General features: G+C 42.0%; 1 protein-coding gene across 1 annotated transcript in view; it reads left to right on the forward strand.

Moving 5' to 3' along the window:
• VEGFC (vascular endothelial growth factor C) overlaps positions 1-5,757 on the forward strand; it is a 106,315-nt gene extending 100,558 nt beyond the window's left edge. The window contains exons 5-7 of the mRNA XM_049631795.1: positions 1,377-1,483; positions 1,789-2,122; positions 5,229-5,757. Coding sequence (XP_049487752.1) covers positions 1,377-1,483; positions 1,789-2,122; positions 5,229-5,343 — 556 coding nt within the window. The 3' untranslated portion in view covers positions 5,344-5,757. The remainder of the gene's footprint in view (positions 1-1,376; positions 1,484-1,788; positions 2,123-5,228) is intronic.
• The last annotated feature ends 9,787 nt before the right edge of the window (positions 5,758-15,544 follow it).

The following is a 15,544-nucleotide window of genomic DNA, read 5'->3' on the forward strand; positions in this document are numbered from 1 at the left end:
CTGCACCAACCTCAGCTGAACAATTAGGTAGTAAGAGATTTATATACACTCTAAGTTAGGATATTAGGAGCCAAGAATCCTTCTATTGGGTAAACGTTACCTACAGAGACATTCTATGGGATATACACGCATTTTCTAGTGCTGTGCCCCGCAAAGGTCAGTGTAACCTGATGTCACTGAACGAACCTAATCCCAAATGCCATTTTCCAACAAGCAGCATTAGGGCCCCTTGAAAGAATGGCTGATTCTGGGGGTAGGGGGGAAATGGGCAAGATGAGCTTGTGACATCTGTTCATGCCAGAGAAGCTTCAAACTAGAGGGCTCAGTTCATACAGGCGTCAACATGAAGGTGGCCCAGTTAGCCAACAGTGGGACAGCTGCAGCAAAAGAGCACTTGGTGTACTTGACTGAAGCCCGTATGTTCATAACTTTTACCGAAATAATGAGGATAGAAGAAAAGGAAAGAGAGAGGGAGGAAAACCTAGAACAGCAGCATTAACAAGACTTCGATGCCTTCCTGGTGGAGTGTAGAGTGGAAATTTGTATCAACGGACACTTTATAGTTATAGGTATCTGTGTTTCAGAAACATCAGGAAAGGGGCACCTGGGTGGCTCAGTTGGTTGAGCATCTGATTTCAGCTCAGGTCATGATCTCACAGTCCGTGAGTTCAAGTCCTGCGTTGGGCTCCGTGCTGAAAGCTCAGAGCCTGGAGCCTGCTTGGGATTCTGTGTCTCCCTCTCTCTCTGCCCCTCCCCCACTCACACTCTGTCTTTCTCTTTCTCTCAAAACTGAATAGACATTAAAAAATAAAATTAAAAAAAGAAATTTCAGTAAAGGTAAATGTATGAAGATGTTTCCTATCGAATTATTTGAAAAAGCCAAAAGTAGGAAGCAATTTCATTAGCTACCGATCGGAGATTCATAGCACATCCATTTGATGGACTGCTGTGTCACCACTAAACAGTGGATGTAACAGTACATGATGATATAACCTATGAAGATATCCACAATATATTGTTTAGTGGAACAAAGAAATTCCAGAGTGATAGAAGAGGCTTATTCCATTTGTACACAAGCTAAACCACTATGTGATTATACGAGTAAATGCACTTGCCTTAACCCAATAAAAGTCTGGAAGTGATACAAGACCCCACCACCAAGAGTGGTCCCCTCTGGGCTTAGAATTTGGCCACACATGGGGGTGAGGAGGGTAGTCTGAGAAGGAATATTCACATTTCACTTCATACATCCTTCTGTCATGGTAAAGCTTTTTCACAAGCATGCATTGGCTTTGTGATACGTCGGTAAGAATAGAGACGATCCCTTCTGCGTACCAGTTAGACTATTAATTCGTGTGTCTCTCTCTCTCCCCAAGGTGCCAGGCTGCAAACAAGACTTGCCCCACAAACTACATCTGGAATGATCACCTGTGCAGGTGCCTGGCTCAGAAAGATTTTATTTTTCCTTCTAATTCTGGGGAAGGTAAGCAGAATGATGTTTTAAAGACTAACTGCCAAGGGTCTCTATTTTGGTCAACAAATATGTTAGTATTAAAAGCACATGTTTGGTATTCAGATCATCTTGCTCTGAAATAAGTGACTACAAAACAGGCCACTTTCTACTTGACAGTGGGATTATTTTGAGTTTCCTTATAAAGGAACATACCCATGTTTGTGCACAACCCTTCAATGAAACACACGAAGACACTTTTAAATGCTTTTAATTGTTTCCCACCACACCTGGTGCTAAGTAAAGTATAGTAAAGATGTCTGACTGTATTTGTCTAGACTCTACAGATGGATCCCATGACATCTGTGGACCCAACAAGGAGCTTGATGAAGAGACGTGTCAGTGTGTCTGCAGAGGGGGGCTCCGGCCTTCCAGCTGTGGACCCCACAAAGAACTAGACAGAAACTCATGCCAGTGTGTCTGTAAAAACAAACTTTTACCCAACTCATGTGGGGCCAACAGAGAATTTGATGAAAACACGTGCCAGTGCGTATGTAAAAGAACCTGTCCAAGAAGTCAGCCCCTAAACCCTGGAAAATGTGCCTGTGAGTGTACAGAAAATTCACAGAAATGCTTCTTAAAAGGAAAGAAATTTCAACATCAAACATGCAGGTAAGAAATCTTCATAAATCGTATTCACTTGTCTTACTGAGAATAGTTTTTCTCAACCAAAAGAGCAGTTGCTTTTTAGAATGAGACCAGTTAAGTTCTGGGAGGCGAATTCTGTTATTTTCTAACCAAGGTTAAACTTCGCTGAGACCCTGTTTACTCCTGAGAAAAACAAGACAGGAGCCCTGGGAACCCAAACCAGATCCAAGCTCCGAACACGCGCTAATCCTTGTCCCAGAGGCTGAGGCTGTCATAGTGGTAGGGAGACAGAGGCGCGGGACAGTCCCTTGACGAGCGTTTCTGGAACATCCGAACAACACTCAACTGCCCCCACCAAAAATTATGATGCCATCATAAGGCCGGACACCTGTCCTCAGTGCAGAAACATCTATGCAACATATTCAAAAGACAGGATAGTGCCACTAATTGTAGAGTTGTATCGAGAAAGAATGACAGTTAAGCTGAATAGTGGAGTTAGAGAAATAAATCAATATATCGCTCAAGATTATTCAAGACTCATTCCTGAAACGTGGATTCTGCCCCCTTTTCCACCAAGAAAAAGAAAATGAGACCGTTGGACTCAGACCCTTCCAGGGTTGAGCTGCTTCCTCTTTAACCTGAGGGCGAGGTGGTCTGCATTTTAGCCAGATCGGTGTCTCCGGCATTTTCTTCAACCTTGCTCCGCCAGACAGGCCTTCTCTCTCCCATACTTTTGACGTCGTCAACTACTTTTCTTTCCCCTCAGCTTATGAGCGTTCCCGGACTTACATCTCATTAGCATCTTACTGGGATGCCGAGCGTATGTTAGCAGCGAAGCTCAGTCCTCTTCGAACTTGCGCCAAGACCTAGGCACTTGGCAATTGTGTTCGCCTCTTGCATCTGTCACATATTTAACCAGCTGTAACCGAGGTTACGCCCTGGCATTCCATGAGAAAGTTCTATGGAAGGTATCCGTAGACTCCACTGCCAAATTCAGTGGACACGTCGGTGTTCGTGTAACCTGTCCTTTGTGTACTTTTTCTCGAAGCTCCCCTCTTTGTCCTGGCTGACATAACGTTTCACTCTCCTTGCTGCCCTTTCAGCTCTCAGACCGTCGGTTTGTCATCACCAACACTGGCTTCTCTTCTTCCGGCACACTCTTTAGAGATGGCAATAATGCCCTTGCAACAGACGAGCACTCACATGACTTAAAACTTAAATTGAGGGGTTGGGGGAGACTCTTGGGTGGCTACGTCGGTTAGGCGTCCGACTCTTGATCTCAGCTCCAGTCGTGATCTCATGGTTCTTAAGATCGAGTCCCATGTCAGGCTCTGTGCTGACAGCCTGGAGCCTGCCAGAGACTAGGGATAGTCTCTCTCTCTCGATCTCTCTCTCCCTCTCTCTCTCTCTCTCTCTCTCTGAGCCTGCTAGGGATTCATTCATTCCTCTCTCTCTCTCTCTCATTCTCTCAAAATAAACAAACATGTTTAAAAAATTCAATTTCATGTATTTACAATTTCCTACCTACATCAATGTTTACTACTTTTCCCAGTAAGTAAAATTTCCATCTTTTTGATGCTCGTGAGGCTTGTGTTCCTGTTCTAATTTATGTCGCCGATGATCTGTCCACACTAACATCTTAGGTGCTGCATAAAGGAACTTCAGTGAATCTAGGTATCTCATGGATGACATTGTTTTCTTCCATTACTGTGTCAGAGTATCTTATAGGGATCTTGTGTTTCCTTTTTAGAATATCTTGAGCAACAACTGTATCCCAATTTTATCTGGGTATCTGCCTCCCAGAAGGATACTTCAAAAAGGCAGAATATTGTATATACTAAGTCTTACTACAGATTATTAACCATTTTGCACAGTGAACCCTTCTAAGGGACCCTACTATACTTGGAAAGCCTGATCTTATGTTTCCATAAGACTAAACCAGCCACCATACTTGTCTACAGAATTCTTATATTAACCTAAGAGAAAAGATTTCGATCTTTGTAATTCTCCTAATAGTATACGTTGTTTCATGAAGACTTTCTGTTTACTGAAACGCTGTGTTCATTTTTCTAAGGATATACTTCCAGGTGTATATGTATACATCAAAGCAAAAACATATACTATTTTGAAAATGTGGACACTCATTTCTTAATATGTATTCCAAAAGTGTCGGAGAGGGGCAGAGTATATATTTTTTGCCCACTGCCTTAATCATCAGCTTCCATTGATCATTGAGAATTGCATCTTTTTAGTAAAGGAATACCAGTAGTCCAACCATAATGCATTTGCACTTAGAGGAGAAAAAAAAAGTAACATTTGAACTAGGTATGTTTTCCGGAGCACAAGAAATGACACTTCCAACTCACACGTGCAGGGTCTCTGTAGCGTGCTTTTGGTCTCCCTGCCAGGCCACGCTGCCTTACGCCCTGGACGCCCATCCCCTTCTTGCACTGGACATGTCTCACACCCCCCAAGCTTCTTCAAAGGCAGCTCCCGTTCACTGGAGCAATAGGGCCTTTGAAGCATCTGTCCTTTCCCCACCGGAAGTCCAGGGTGGGTAGAGAGGGGGGCCCAGGGAAGCACCGTCCCTCTCCCCCTCCCCCAGACCACCTTCTTCTCCCCTGGAGCCCAGGCGGAGAGGGACAGGGACCCCGTGGCACAGCCAGCTGCCTGCCGGGTGGAGAGAAACAAAGGGAGGGCGGGGCTCCCCACTGGGCCGCACGGTCATCCCTTCCAAGTCTGGGTTCCGCACAAGCACCCAGACTCCTGGGGACTCCGCCACGCCTCTGGGCTCACACTCTATCTGCAGAACTTCAACACTCACTTTCCCGGTCTCTCTTTTATGCTCCTTTCATCCACAAAGCAGAGGACACTTCAAAAGAACCAGTGCTCACATCACCTCCCCCTCACATCTGTTCGAGCAGCTACGCTGGTTTTAGGCTTTTGCGGTCCTCCTCGGTTTTCTAATTCTCAGCCTCGAACTTCAGACAGACAGAAACCTAAGAACAGGTCTATGATCACATGAGTAACTTTGTTCTCGTTTTAAATGCAGAAAAACAACTGCGTTTGTAGCATCGTGAATCCGTTGCGTTGGTCGTCAACACAAACGCTTTCCTCTCTGTTTTCCTAGTTGTTACAGAAGACCGTGTACGAATCGACTGAAGCCTTGTGAACAAGGACTTACATTTAGTGAGGAAGTGTGTCGCTGTGTCCCTTCGTACTGGAAAAGACCGCACGTGAACTAAGGCTGCGCTCTTTTCCAACTTGTCACCTGGCGATCTCGGAAGACCGTGTTGCCACGCTAGAACTGTCCGCCAACAGAGCGACCTTTGTGGGACCATGTGGACCAAGACAAGTCAGGGTTCTCTGGACTGTGTGCACAACTTTACAGAAATGGACTGGAGCTCACCCGCAAAAGACCTCTTTTCAATGACTGGTTTTCTACCAAGGACCAAACAGCTGAGGTTTTTCTCTTGTGATTTAAAAAAAAAAAAAAAAATAATAATGACTATATAATTTATTTCCACTAAAAAGATTGTTTCTGCATTCATTTTTCTAGCAATAACAATTGGTAAAGCTCACTGTGATCAATATTTTTATATCATGCCAAATATGTTTAAAATAAAACGAAAGCTGTATTATAAACCGGTAAGTTCAGTCCATTACTATCTTACATGATGAGCAAAACTTGATGATATGAAAACGTGCACCTCCCCCTGCCCTTTTTCCTTTCCTCTAACCAGACGTCAGATTTTGATGACTCTGAAAAAGCGTGATTCTAGAAAACAAAGTTTCAGAGAGACAACATTTGCTATTCCATTTTATTTAAATTCATCTCAATATATTTAATAATTATAAATACTGTAGCACATGACACTTTTGAATTTATAACCAAGCGAGTCAATACGGAACATAGTATTAGTTCGTCTGCTTAGTATGTCCCCGAGATGAAAGTTATGCCGCGCACTGGGATGATTCATTCAGACTCTTCATGTGATTTAATATCCCTCAGTATGTATTAAAATGGCTTTAAAATATTTCACTCAAAAAGAATCCTTCCCGGATATTTGACTTCTTCTGACCAGCTCAAACACTTTGTGTAAGCAGAAATGCTCCTATCTAGCATGTTTAAAATACACTGGAGATCATGTTTAAATGCTCTTCTGTGTTAAAAAGGAAATATTTTCGTAACAGAATTGAAGTGTTTATTTCATTTAAAAAAAATTTTTTTTTAATGTTTATTTTTGAGACAGAGACAGAGGGAGACACAGAATCCGAAGCAGGCTCCGGACTCTGAGCTGTCAGAACAGAGCTGATGCGGGGCTCGAACTCACGAACCGTGAGATCATGACCTGGGCCGAAGTCGGACGCTCAACTGACTCAGCCACCCAGGCGCACCATCATTTTTAAAAAGGCATTATGCTAAAATGCTTTTCTCTAGGAACAAATATTTTGGCTACATAAATGTAACCAGATGAGTAGTTTGCATATAGACAGGATTATTTCCTGGTATGACATAGCTACAGCAATACATAAAAATAATTAGTCCTGAAAGGAGAAGAAAATTCTATAGTTATATGAAGATAAGTCTCTTAAACCTTGCAAGTTTAACAAGAACATCTTTAAATGGCATATGCTACTGCTCAAAATAGTAGTACTTGTGTTTTGCCATAAAATAATTTGCTTTCTTGAAAAATATTTAAACAGACTGATGCCTTAGACATGCCCTCAGTGTTCTGAGTACTGACTTCTAAAATAATGTTGTCCATAGTGTTTACAGAATTCCACTTACGTGCTGTGCATAACTTTAACATCTCATTTATAAATTAAGACTCTTCCTGTATTAGGGGAAGATGATCTTCTGAAATTCTCTCATTATACATTTATGACCATCTTCCTGTTTATTTGTGAGGCCGGCTGAAGTCTTCAGGCAGAAAATACATGTGCTGTACATTCAAAGTTCCAGCCAAGGTCTAGGGTATTTTCAAACATGTGAACAGCAGAAAATGATGATAGTAAAAATACCAAAGAAAAAATGCTTACATTTGACAAAAGCTATAGTTTTATGAAGATTTCTCCACAAGCACAAATTCAGGGATGATTTTACCAAAGGAAAAGTGGAGTAATAAATAATATCTTTCCACCTGATGAGACGGTCCCTAGTGCGTAAAATCGTCACCGTCTGTGAAATTCAGCAGAGATTCACTTCAATCATTTTTCATCGCATTTGAGCCAAGAATGTAAGCAAACAAACATTATGTAATGTTATGGCAATCTGGTTAATCGTTTTTAGTTTTGATACATTTAAAATGTATTGATTTTTTAGCTAATTTAGGGGGGAAAGTGTATTCTAGGTTTCAAATTAACCCCGAGGCCACATAAAGAATATGAGAACCTGATACAACGACCACTATCAGCTTTAAAAAAATCTCAAGTATGTGTTGACAATTAGTTTCTCAGAATATATGGCTAAGCCAAAAGAAATCACTAGACCAAAACTTAAATCATGAAGCATGCCAGAAAAATAACACTTAATTTGTCCCTGGAGATGTAATAATTTTGGTCAAAATTTAAAATAACATGAGCAGAAACAATATACTGCCAGAGATACTTGCAAACAATTTTATGTGGATGATAAAAATCTCACGTCACTAAATTATAATAATTGAGATTTTGTGGTGCCAGTTTAGACTAGAGATTTTAGAGTTCCTCAGAATGTTAGCAAGCATGATTCAACAAAACGCTGAAACAAAATTACAGTGAGAATGTAAACTCTCCAGGAGCCTCAAGATACCAGCCCAGCCAAATCTCAAGGATAACGATGAGAAAATACTGGAAGCTTGCCGGGATACTTGATACATTCAAATCCTAAAGAGTTTATACATAGAATTTTATGTCTAGAAACTAAATACTGTATTCTCAGTTTAAAAGACTAATGGGCCTGGCTGGCTCAGTCAGCAGAGCATGTGACTCTTGATCTCAGGGTTGTAAGTTCAAGCCCCATGTTGGCTGTAGAGATTATGTAAAAATAAAAAACCTTAGGAAAAAAAAAAGCGGTTGTGTAACATTTAGCTTCCAGATATTTTTTTGGAAGGGGGTTTTAATTTGCTAGCTGCTTGAGAGAAATCGATCTGTGATTAGACTTTCTAAAAATAACCTTTGTCTGCCACGTGCATATAACTCACACCAGAAGTTTGAGGGGTGACCGTAAGCAGCATTCACTGGCCTACCCAGAATGCACTTAAACACAAGGAGAAAGGGTCACACGCTTTCCTCTCATCTCCTCCGGGGTCCCTGCTCCGATCAGGTGAGGCAGACACAGCAGGTGAGAGAGCTTATACTACAGCCTTGTATAGCTTGCTGCCCAAAGCATGCGACTCCTTGCTTGGGTAACTTCGCATGTTCCCCAACCCAGTAGGTGCTGGGCAGAGAGCCGAACAAGGGTCTGTTGCCCTCACCTTACCTTTGTGACCACACTGTCCCACCCAGATCTGAGCTTTCACTGGCAGACTTTTCAAAGGATGTTTAGGGACTTTACCTCTTGAACCGCAAATGAGAAGGACATTAAAAAAAAAAAAAAAAGTTATTTCACTCTGCTACAGAATAGTGTTAACTGATTTTTATAGAGATGGATTCTAGAAAGTTCTAAATAAACCCAATATGGTATCTGAGGAAGGCACAGAGTACACCCAGAGAACAATCGAAGGAAGTCAGTGACATGTTTTATAACATAATTCCCAGTTTCTCTGTTCATGTTGGAAGTTTTAGTGTATATTAAGAATATTTTTCAAGTGGGGAATAATTATCTGTTAATGGGTGGAACGGCAAATGAGGACTGACGGCTTGAAGACATTTTTTTTAAACCCAAGTTTCACAAAAAAATTGCTCACAACTCATCGGCTCAAAAGAGCATACAACAATGGAAGGAGTAGGGGATCGGGAATTATGCACCAGTTTTTTAATCTTGACTTTTCTGCTGTGCCCTTGAGCAAATCACCAAAACCCTCAGAGTCTCAACTTCTTACTCTGTGGAAGGACAGAGCTGGGTGAAAATGGTGTATCAAATCTCACCTCTGAAGCTGCAAAGTTTGTACTAAACTACATGCAAAGGGGGGAAAACACACAGAGAATGTTTTTAAGAAGTTCAAGGAAGCCCCATTCTTGAGATTAATGACCCCACAAAGAGGAAAAAAATTTTTTAATGTTTTTTAAAGTCTTCTTAAAATGTTGAGAAAGCCCTGTTCTTTGAAACCAGTGACCACATCAAGAGAACGATCATTTAAAAATGTTTTGTCTAAGAAATTATACGTGAAAACTCCTCTCCTTCTGCCTCTATTTCTTAAATGCTCACTAATTTAGACAGCCGACAGCATCGTTCTTCCTGATTTCTTACCAAAGGTGGTCACACAGGGAGACTCTGGAAAATTTCTTTCAAATGTTGCAAAGGGTAATTATCTTGAAAAAAAAACAAAAAACAAGTAACTTTCCCGAAGAAGGCAGAAAGGAACACTCCCCGGGCACCGTGTGCAAACCTCAATCAGGTGCCCATACACTGTCTTTCATCCAGGCCAAGCCACTGCAGCACAGATGACTCTGAACGTTGGAGCCATCTGGAGTTCTGGTGATCGGCTCTCATCAGGTATGGGGCCCGCACCATCAGGACCCGGCATCTACATGATCTGGAAGTACACACGCTAAAACGCTCAGATGCTACCCTGGGGCTCGCCCACCAGGGCTGATGACACATCAGGCTTGAAAGACACGACTGTCCACACAGACAGCAATCACGCCTTTCATTCGATAGCCACGACGATGAAATGCCATTAAGAACTTCTTTGAAATCCATCAAATGATAACTAGCTGCCTAAGAATTGGAAATGGTCTCAACCAGAAATAATTTCATAAATACTTTTAAAAATGTTTCCTGTATATTCAACACTACTTTAGAAGACTTTCTGACCATATTTGTAGCGTGCTGTTCAAGTCGTGGGTTTTTTCATCATTTTAAGGCAGCTATACCTATTCTTAATGTTTTTAAAACTTCATCTTCCTTCTATTCAAACTTATATATTTAAATTCAGTAGGAATTTGAGATTATCATCACACTTCCTTAAATAAAACTATGTGGCTGACACATTGTTTAAAAACAAGCTTTTCTAAAAAAAAAAAAAAAAAAAGTGGGGGAAGGGCACCTGGGGGTCTCAGTCGGTTAAGTGTCTTACTTTGGCTCAGGTCATGATCTCACAGCTCGTGAGTTCGAGCCCCACGTCAGGGTCTGTGCTGACAGCTCGGAGCCTGGATCCTGCTTCGGGTTCTGTGAATCCCTCTCTCTCTGCCCCTCCGCCACTCATGCGGTATCTCTGTTCCTCTCAAAAGTATAAATAAACATTAAAAAAAATAATAAATAAAAATGAAAATAAGCTTTTCTTCAGCACTAGTGTCATATGGAGATGTCTTGCCACCAAGATTTCAAAAGCCTTCCTGATGTGACAAACATGTCCTCTATTATGCCCCCTTGTTTATACTTCCGTTCTCCTTTCTAGGACAGATTTTTATTTTTTCAGCCCACTAATTTGTTCCCCTTATTTCCTGCTCATCTTACCCAATGACCTGTTACCCCTGATTATTCTTTTCCTTATTCCCGGCCTGAGGTTTGTACTACATGTTTGTGACAATCTCTGCTCAATGGAACTATCACAAGCCAGAGAAGGCACATAGGGATCAGACAGGATGTGGGGACATCAGACTCAACATTCCTAGCCTCCTCCGATTCCAGCCCAAGCGTTGGATGGACAGACTGATATTAAAAGTAGGGGATGCTATCTTAAAATGGGTATGATGGGGACGCCTGGGTGGCTCTGTTGGTTATGCGTCCAACTCTTGATTTCAGCTCAGGTTATGATCTCAGGGTTCGTGAGATCAAGCCCTGTGTAGGTCATTGCGGAGCCTGCTTGGGATTCTCTCTACCCTTCCCCTAGTCGTGCTCTCGCTCTCTCAAAATAAATAAATTTTAATAAAAGAGAGGGAAAGGGAAAGAAAAGGAGAGACAAAAAGCCAAACACACTAGTATTTTAAAAAAAAAAAAAAAAAAAAGGAAGAGGTCTCATGTGACCTGCTGGGACAGCGATAGAGAAAGAAAGTAGGGTGGATTCCTGACACGAGCAGGAAAAATTTCTGCGATTGGGGAACAAGAATGGCCGAGGCAAAGTCACACTATCTGTTGGGCAGGTCTGGGATTATGGTGTAAACCTGAGTAAACACGACGAGTACCACGATGGTGATGTGACAGTTCCACTGGGAAAAGCCTGGCGTAAGACGCAGGATCCTTGGCACCAAGGAACGTCCGTCTTGACTTGTGCACGTGGCAAAACCCTGATGCCACCTCATTCACATCACGGTGCGTAGCTTTTGATGAGGTCTTGGGGAAACAAAGAATGCCCTCATCTCTGCACTTAAAGCAGGTGTTTTTCCATGAATTTCAGAGAACTTGAGAGTCTCCTTGTGACCTTTTTTAAACAAGTTACGAGACCGTCTCGCCCTGAGTGAGAGAGGCGGACAAGCGCTGTTGCCCCTGTCATGAGTCACCTTCCAGGGCTCAGGCGAGCAAAGTCCCCTTGATCCCCACGGCGTGGGGACGCACAGTGCCTGTGCTCTGGGCCATCTGCAGCCTCATTAAGCTGAAGAGATGGTGGAGGTGGGAAAGTTCTCTTCAACAAACAAGATAGTTCCGGAATTTGAGCTAGACCCGGGAGAGGTTTTTAGCGATGATAGAAATCGACCTCTTGTTCTTACAAATAGCGAATCTGCAGCCCTGAACCGTTAAAGGTTCTTCTGGGGACGAGCAGCAGAGCGGCAGAGTCCGTAAGAAACCCCGGGCTGGTCACCACGAGGGGTGGCATCCCTCCCGCTTCCACAGTGACCGTCAGCGTATGTTCTGCCAAGTCCTGGGCAGCCAGGCTTTCGTCTGTTTCACGGGAAGATATCGAGGGGGGAACATTCTCTTTTTTAAAAGGCTCTTCACAAGTGCTTTTTTTCAAATCGCTGCCCTACGCTAGGAGGTTTACGTGACCGAATTACTTTAACGACCTCTCGCTCTCTGCCAAAGCCATCATCTCCCACAGGTGCAGCTGTGGCTCACGTGCCAAAATCCTGGAGCATTACAGCTCCTCTCCTGGACCGGGGGACAAGTGCGCTCAGAACACCGACCAAGGTCACGGTGCTCTCATCAGGAGAGGGACCAAGTTCTTAACCCCCGTGCAAAGGTGCCCCAGCCTTAAGAATGCTTAAAACAGGATTTATGGAAAAATGTTTAGATTTTTTTTTTCAATTGCCTATCTGACAGCCTTAGACCAAAGCACAAACACAACGCAGCCTGAGCAGGGTTAAAGCATCCTCTGGGCTGGATTTATAATCAGCCCCCTCCCTCCAGCCAGGAGGCACTATTCTTGGACCAAATCCGTATACCATGACCCTCTCTTCCCTTACGAAGACTAGCTTTACAAAGACTTCAAATCTACAGGGAGAAGGCTTCCGTATCTAGACATGCCTAATTTTTGTCAGGGGTCTGTACGAACTCAGTTCATTTGACACAACTTTGCCCCGGCTTAATCTGATCAGCTGCTGTAACAATATCATGTGGGTAGCTTGGGCAACAGAAATTTTATTTTCTCACAGCTTTGGAAGCTGGAAGTCCCAGATCAAGGTACCATCAATGTTGTTTCTAGAAGTTTGTGGCGAAACCTCTTCCTAACTTGAAGACAGCTGCCTTGTTTCTTTCTCACTGTGCCCCCAAGGTCTTTCCTCTGTACACGTGAGAGAAATGAGATCTCTGGTGTCTCTTCTTCTAAGGACACCAGCTTTATCATATCAGAGCCCTACTCTTAAGACCTCTTTTACCCTTAATTACCATCTTAAAGGTTTTATCTTCAAATGCAGTAACACTGGGAGTTAGGACTTTAACATCTGAATTTGGAGGGGACACAATTCACTCCATAATAACTCCTTTTTTTAAAAAAATGTTTGTTTATTTTTGAGAGAGACAGAGAGAGAGACAGAGCGTGAACAGAGAAGGGGCAGAGAGAGAGAGGGAGACACAGAACCCGAAGCAGACTCCAGGCTCCGAGCTGTCGAGTACAGAGCCCAATGTGTGGCTTGAACCCACGGACCTGACCGTGAGATCATGACCTGAGCTGAAGTCTGAGCCTCCCAGGTGCCCCCTTAATAACTCCTCTTTGTGTGCGAATTTTAATTGCTAAGAAAGAGATAAGAAAGAAACAGGAATCAAACATTTTGAAACGAAGAAAGTATCTATTTCAAGGCAGAATACCCAAATAGGGTTAGATGTTGGTACATGAGAAGAATAAGCAAGACCTTCAGAGAGAATAACTAGTTCGAGAACAACAAGCTATACTTCAAACTCTACCTGAGAGAGTCTTCAAACAACAGCTCTACTGAATTGTAAGTAAAAATGATAAAATACATGTATGTTTAAGCTGGACTTTGCTGGGAACACGGGTCTTAAATTTATCTGCCTAGATAGTTGGCACATCGAGACGCCTCCTATTGTAACGAGCTTATGTTGAACTGCCTGCTGCTTTCACACGTCACTAATATGGTTGTTAACTTGGCAAAAGGAACTCTAGAGTTAAGTGTGGCAATCTATACATGATTTTCCCAAAGTTACAAGCTCACGACCCCCCTTCGGCACTGGGATTCCATAGGTGACCAAGAAGCAAGGCCACAGTTGCTGATTTCAAAGAGAATTTCTTTAATTCCTTGACTGTTGGGCAAGACGGCCACAAATGTTCATGTGCAAATAAAGCGTGATCCCTAAGTCGTTCCCATGATCTTTGGAAGTTTCAAATGCCGAATCCTTTTTAATCACAATCAAAGTCTCCAGAAATTCAGCCTCATTTACCAATTGCAACAGAGTTCTAAGAGAGCAAAACAAGAGAATGTCAGAATTCAGCCAAGTATCAAATTTTAAAACCTTAATTCATCACCACTTGTGATGATATAAGACAGTGTCGTCATGCGTTTTGGAATTCAGTCACACTTTATGGTCAAATTAGGTCCTGAGACTTTGTACTTCAAATATATCAATTCCAACTCTTTGCCTTTAGTATGTCAAAAGGCACACACAGTCTAGAGGCTCTGAAAGACCAAGATAAATATTCTAGGAATGAAGGACAGTTTTAATTTAATTTTTAAAATTAAAAAATATATACAGAAAAGGGCAACAAATGTGAAAAAAAAACAACCTAAAAAAAACATCTAAGTATCGATGACATTAGGTTGAAAATAAACTTTGTATTCAAATTTCAACTTAAGAATTTCTCCCACCCTTTTGGTATGAATTTCCTTCATTGTTAAGAAAATGCACTTCACTCATAAATCTGAGAAATTCAGTTTAAATCAGCACTTTTCAAACATTAACTATGAGTGAATTCTTACTGCATTTTTAAAAGGCATGATCTGGAAAATGTCAGAGAAATGCATAATGTTCCTGTGCTTTAAACTGAACCAAGGAGGCAACACTATGCCCTCAACATATAACTTACTTATGAGATTAGAAATAACTATTCAACAGCTGTTGGAAAAAAAATACCCTCAGAAATAGCTATTTTGGGAATCTTCATCCATTTCTAGCAGATCTGAAATTTTTTACTCTTTCTTTCTTCAAAAGAAAAGAAATTTATAGAGATCTACTGAAATACAGAGTACCTTTTATAAAAGACAGACAACAGAAGGTTCAGTCAATGTGGTTCAAAGCATAGTTTGCTGAAAAGGGTTAAAGGTTAAAGTGTAAAATACTAAGAGCTTGGGAAAGGGCGGGGGAGCGGGGGTAAGAATTTAAAAATAAAACTATAAAAACACCAGAGCAAAAAGCGTGTGCACACAGAATTAAAAATTCTAATAGGCAAAATAAAACAGGACTTCCTATAATGTTCATAAAAAATATAAACCAGCCCCAAACACTATTAACAAAGTTGACCTTTCAGGCGCTGCTTTTAGTTTACAGTAATCACGTGATCCTCTTGTCAAATGGCTCCTTCTACACATCCTGGTCTTGAACTAAAACACGCCTGCATACAAATTTTGATTAGATGATCACAAGAACCTTGCAGGCTGGATTTCAAAGTTTCAAGGGGGCTGGGTCTCTATCCAAAATTCTAAGCCATCTCATCTTGGAAAAATATCTCCATCGAGGAAATAACAGTATTTTAAAACTGCATTTTAAAGGCCACCCGCCTTCACGGATCTCATTTTGTCAGCATGAAATGCAAAAACCAGACCGACCGAAATCGCCTGTTCTGATGGACGTTCCTTTGGGGAAGGTGAGAAGAGCACGCCAGAGGCTGTGGGGCTCTGTGACCTGTCTAAGCCTCAACTCCTTCAATCACGCCGCCGTCGGGGGTGCTGCATAGACTGGATGCAGGAGTGCAT

This window comes from Panthera uncia, chromosome B1 (assembly GCF_023721935.1).
Source record: "Panthera uncia isolate 11264 chromosome B1, Puncia_PCG_1.0, whole genome shotgun sequence".
Lineage (NCBI taxonomy): Eukaryota > Metazoa > Chordata > Mammalia > Carnivora > Felidae > Panthera > Panthera uncia.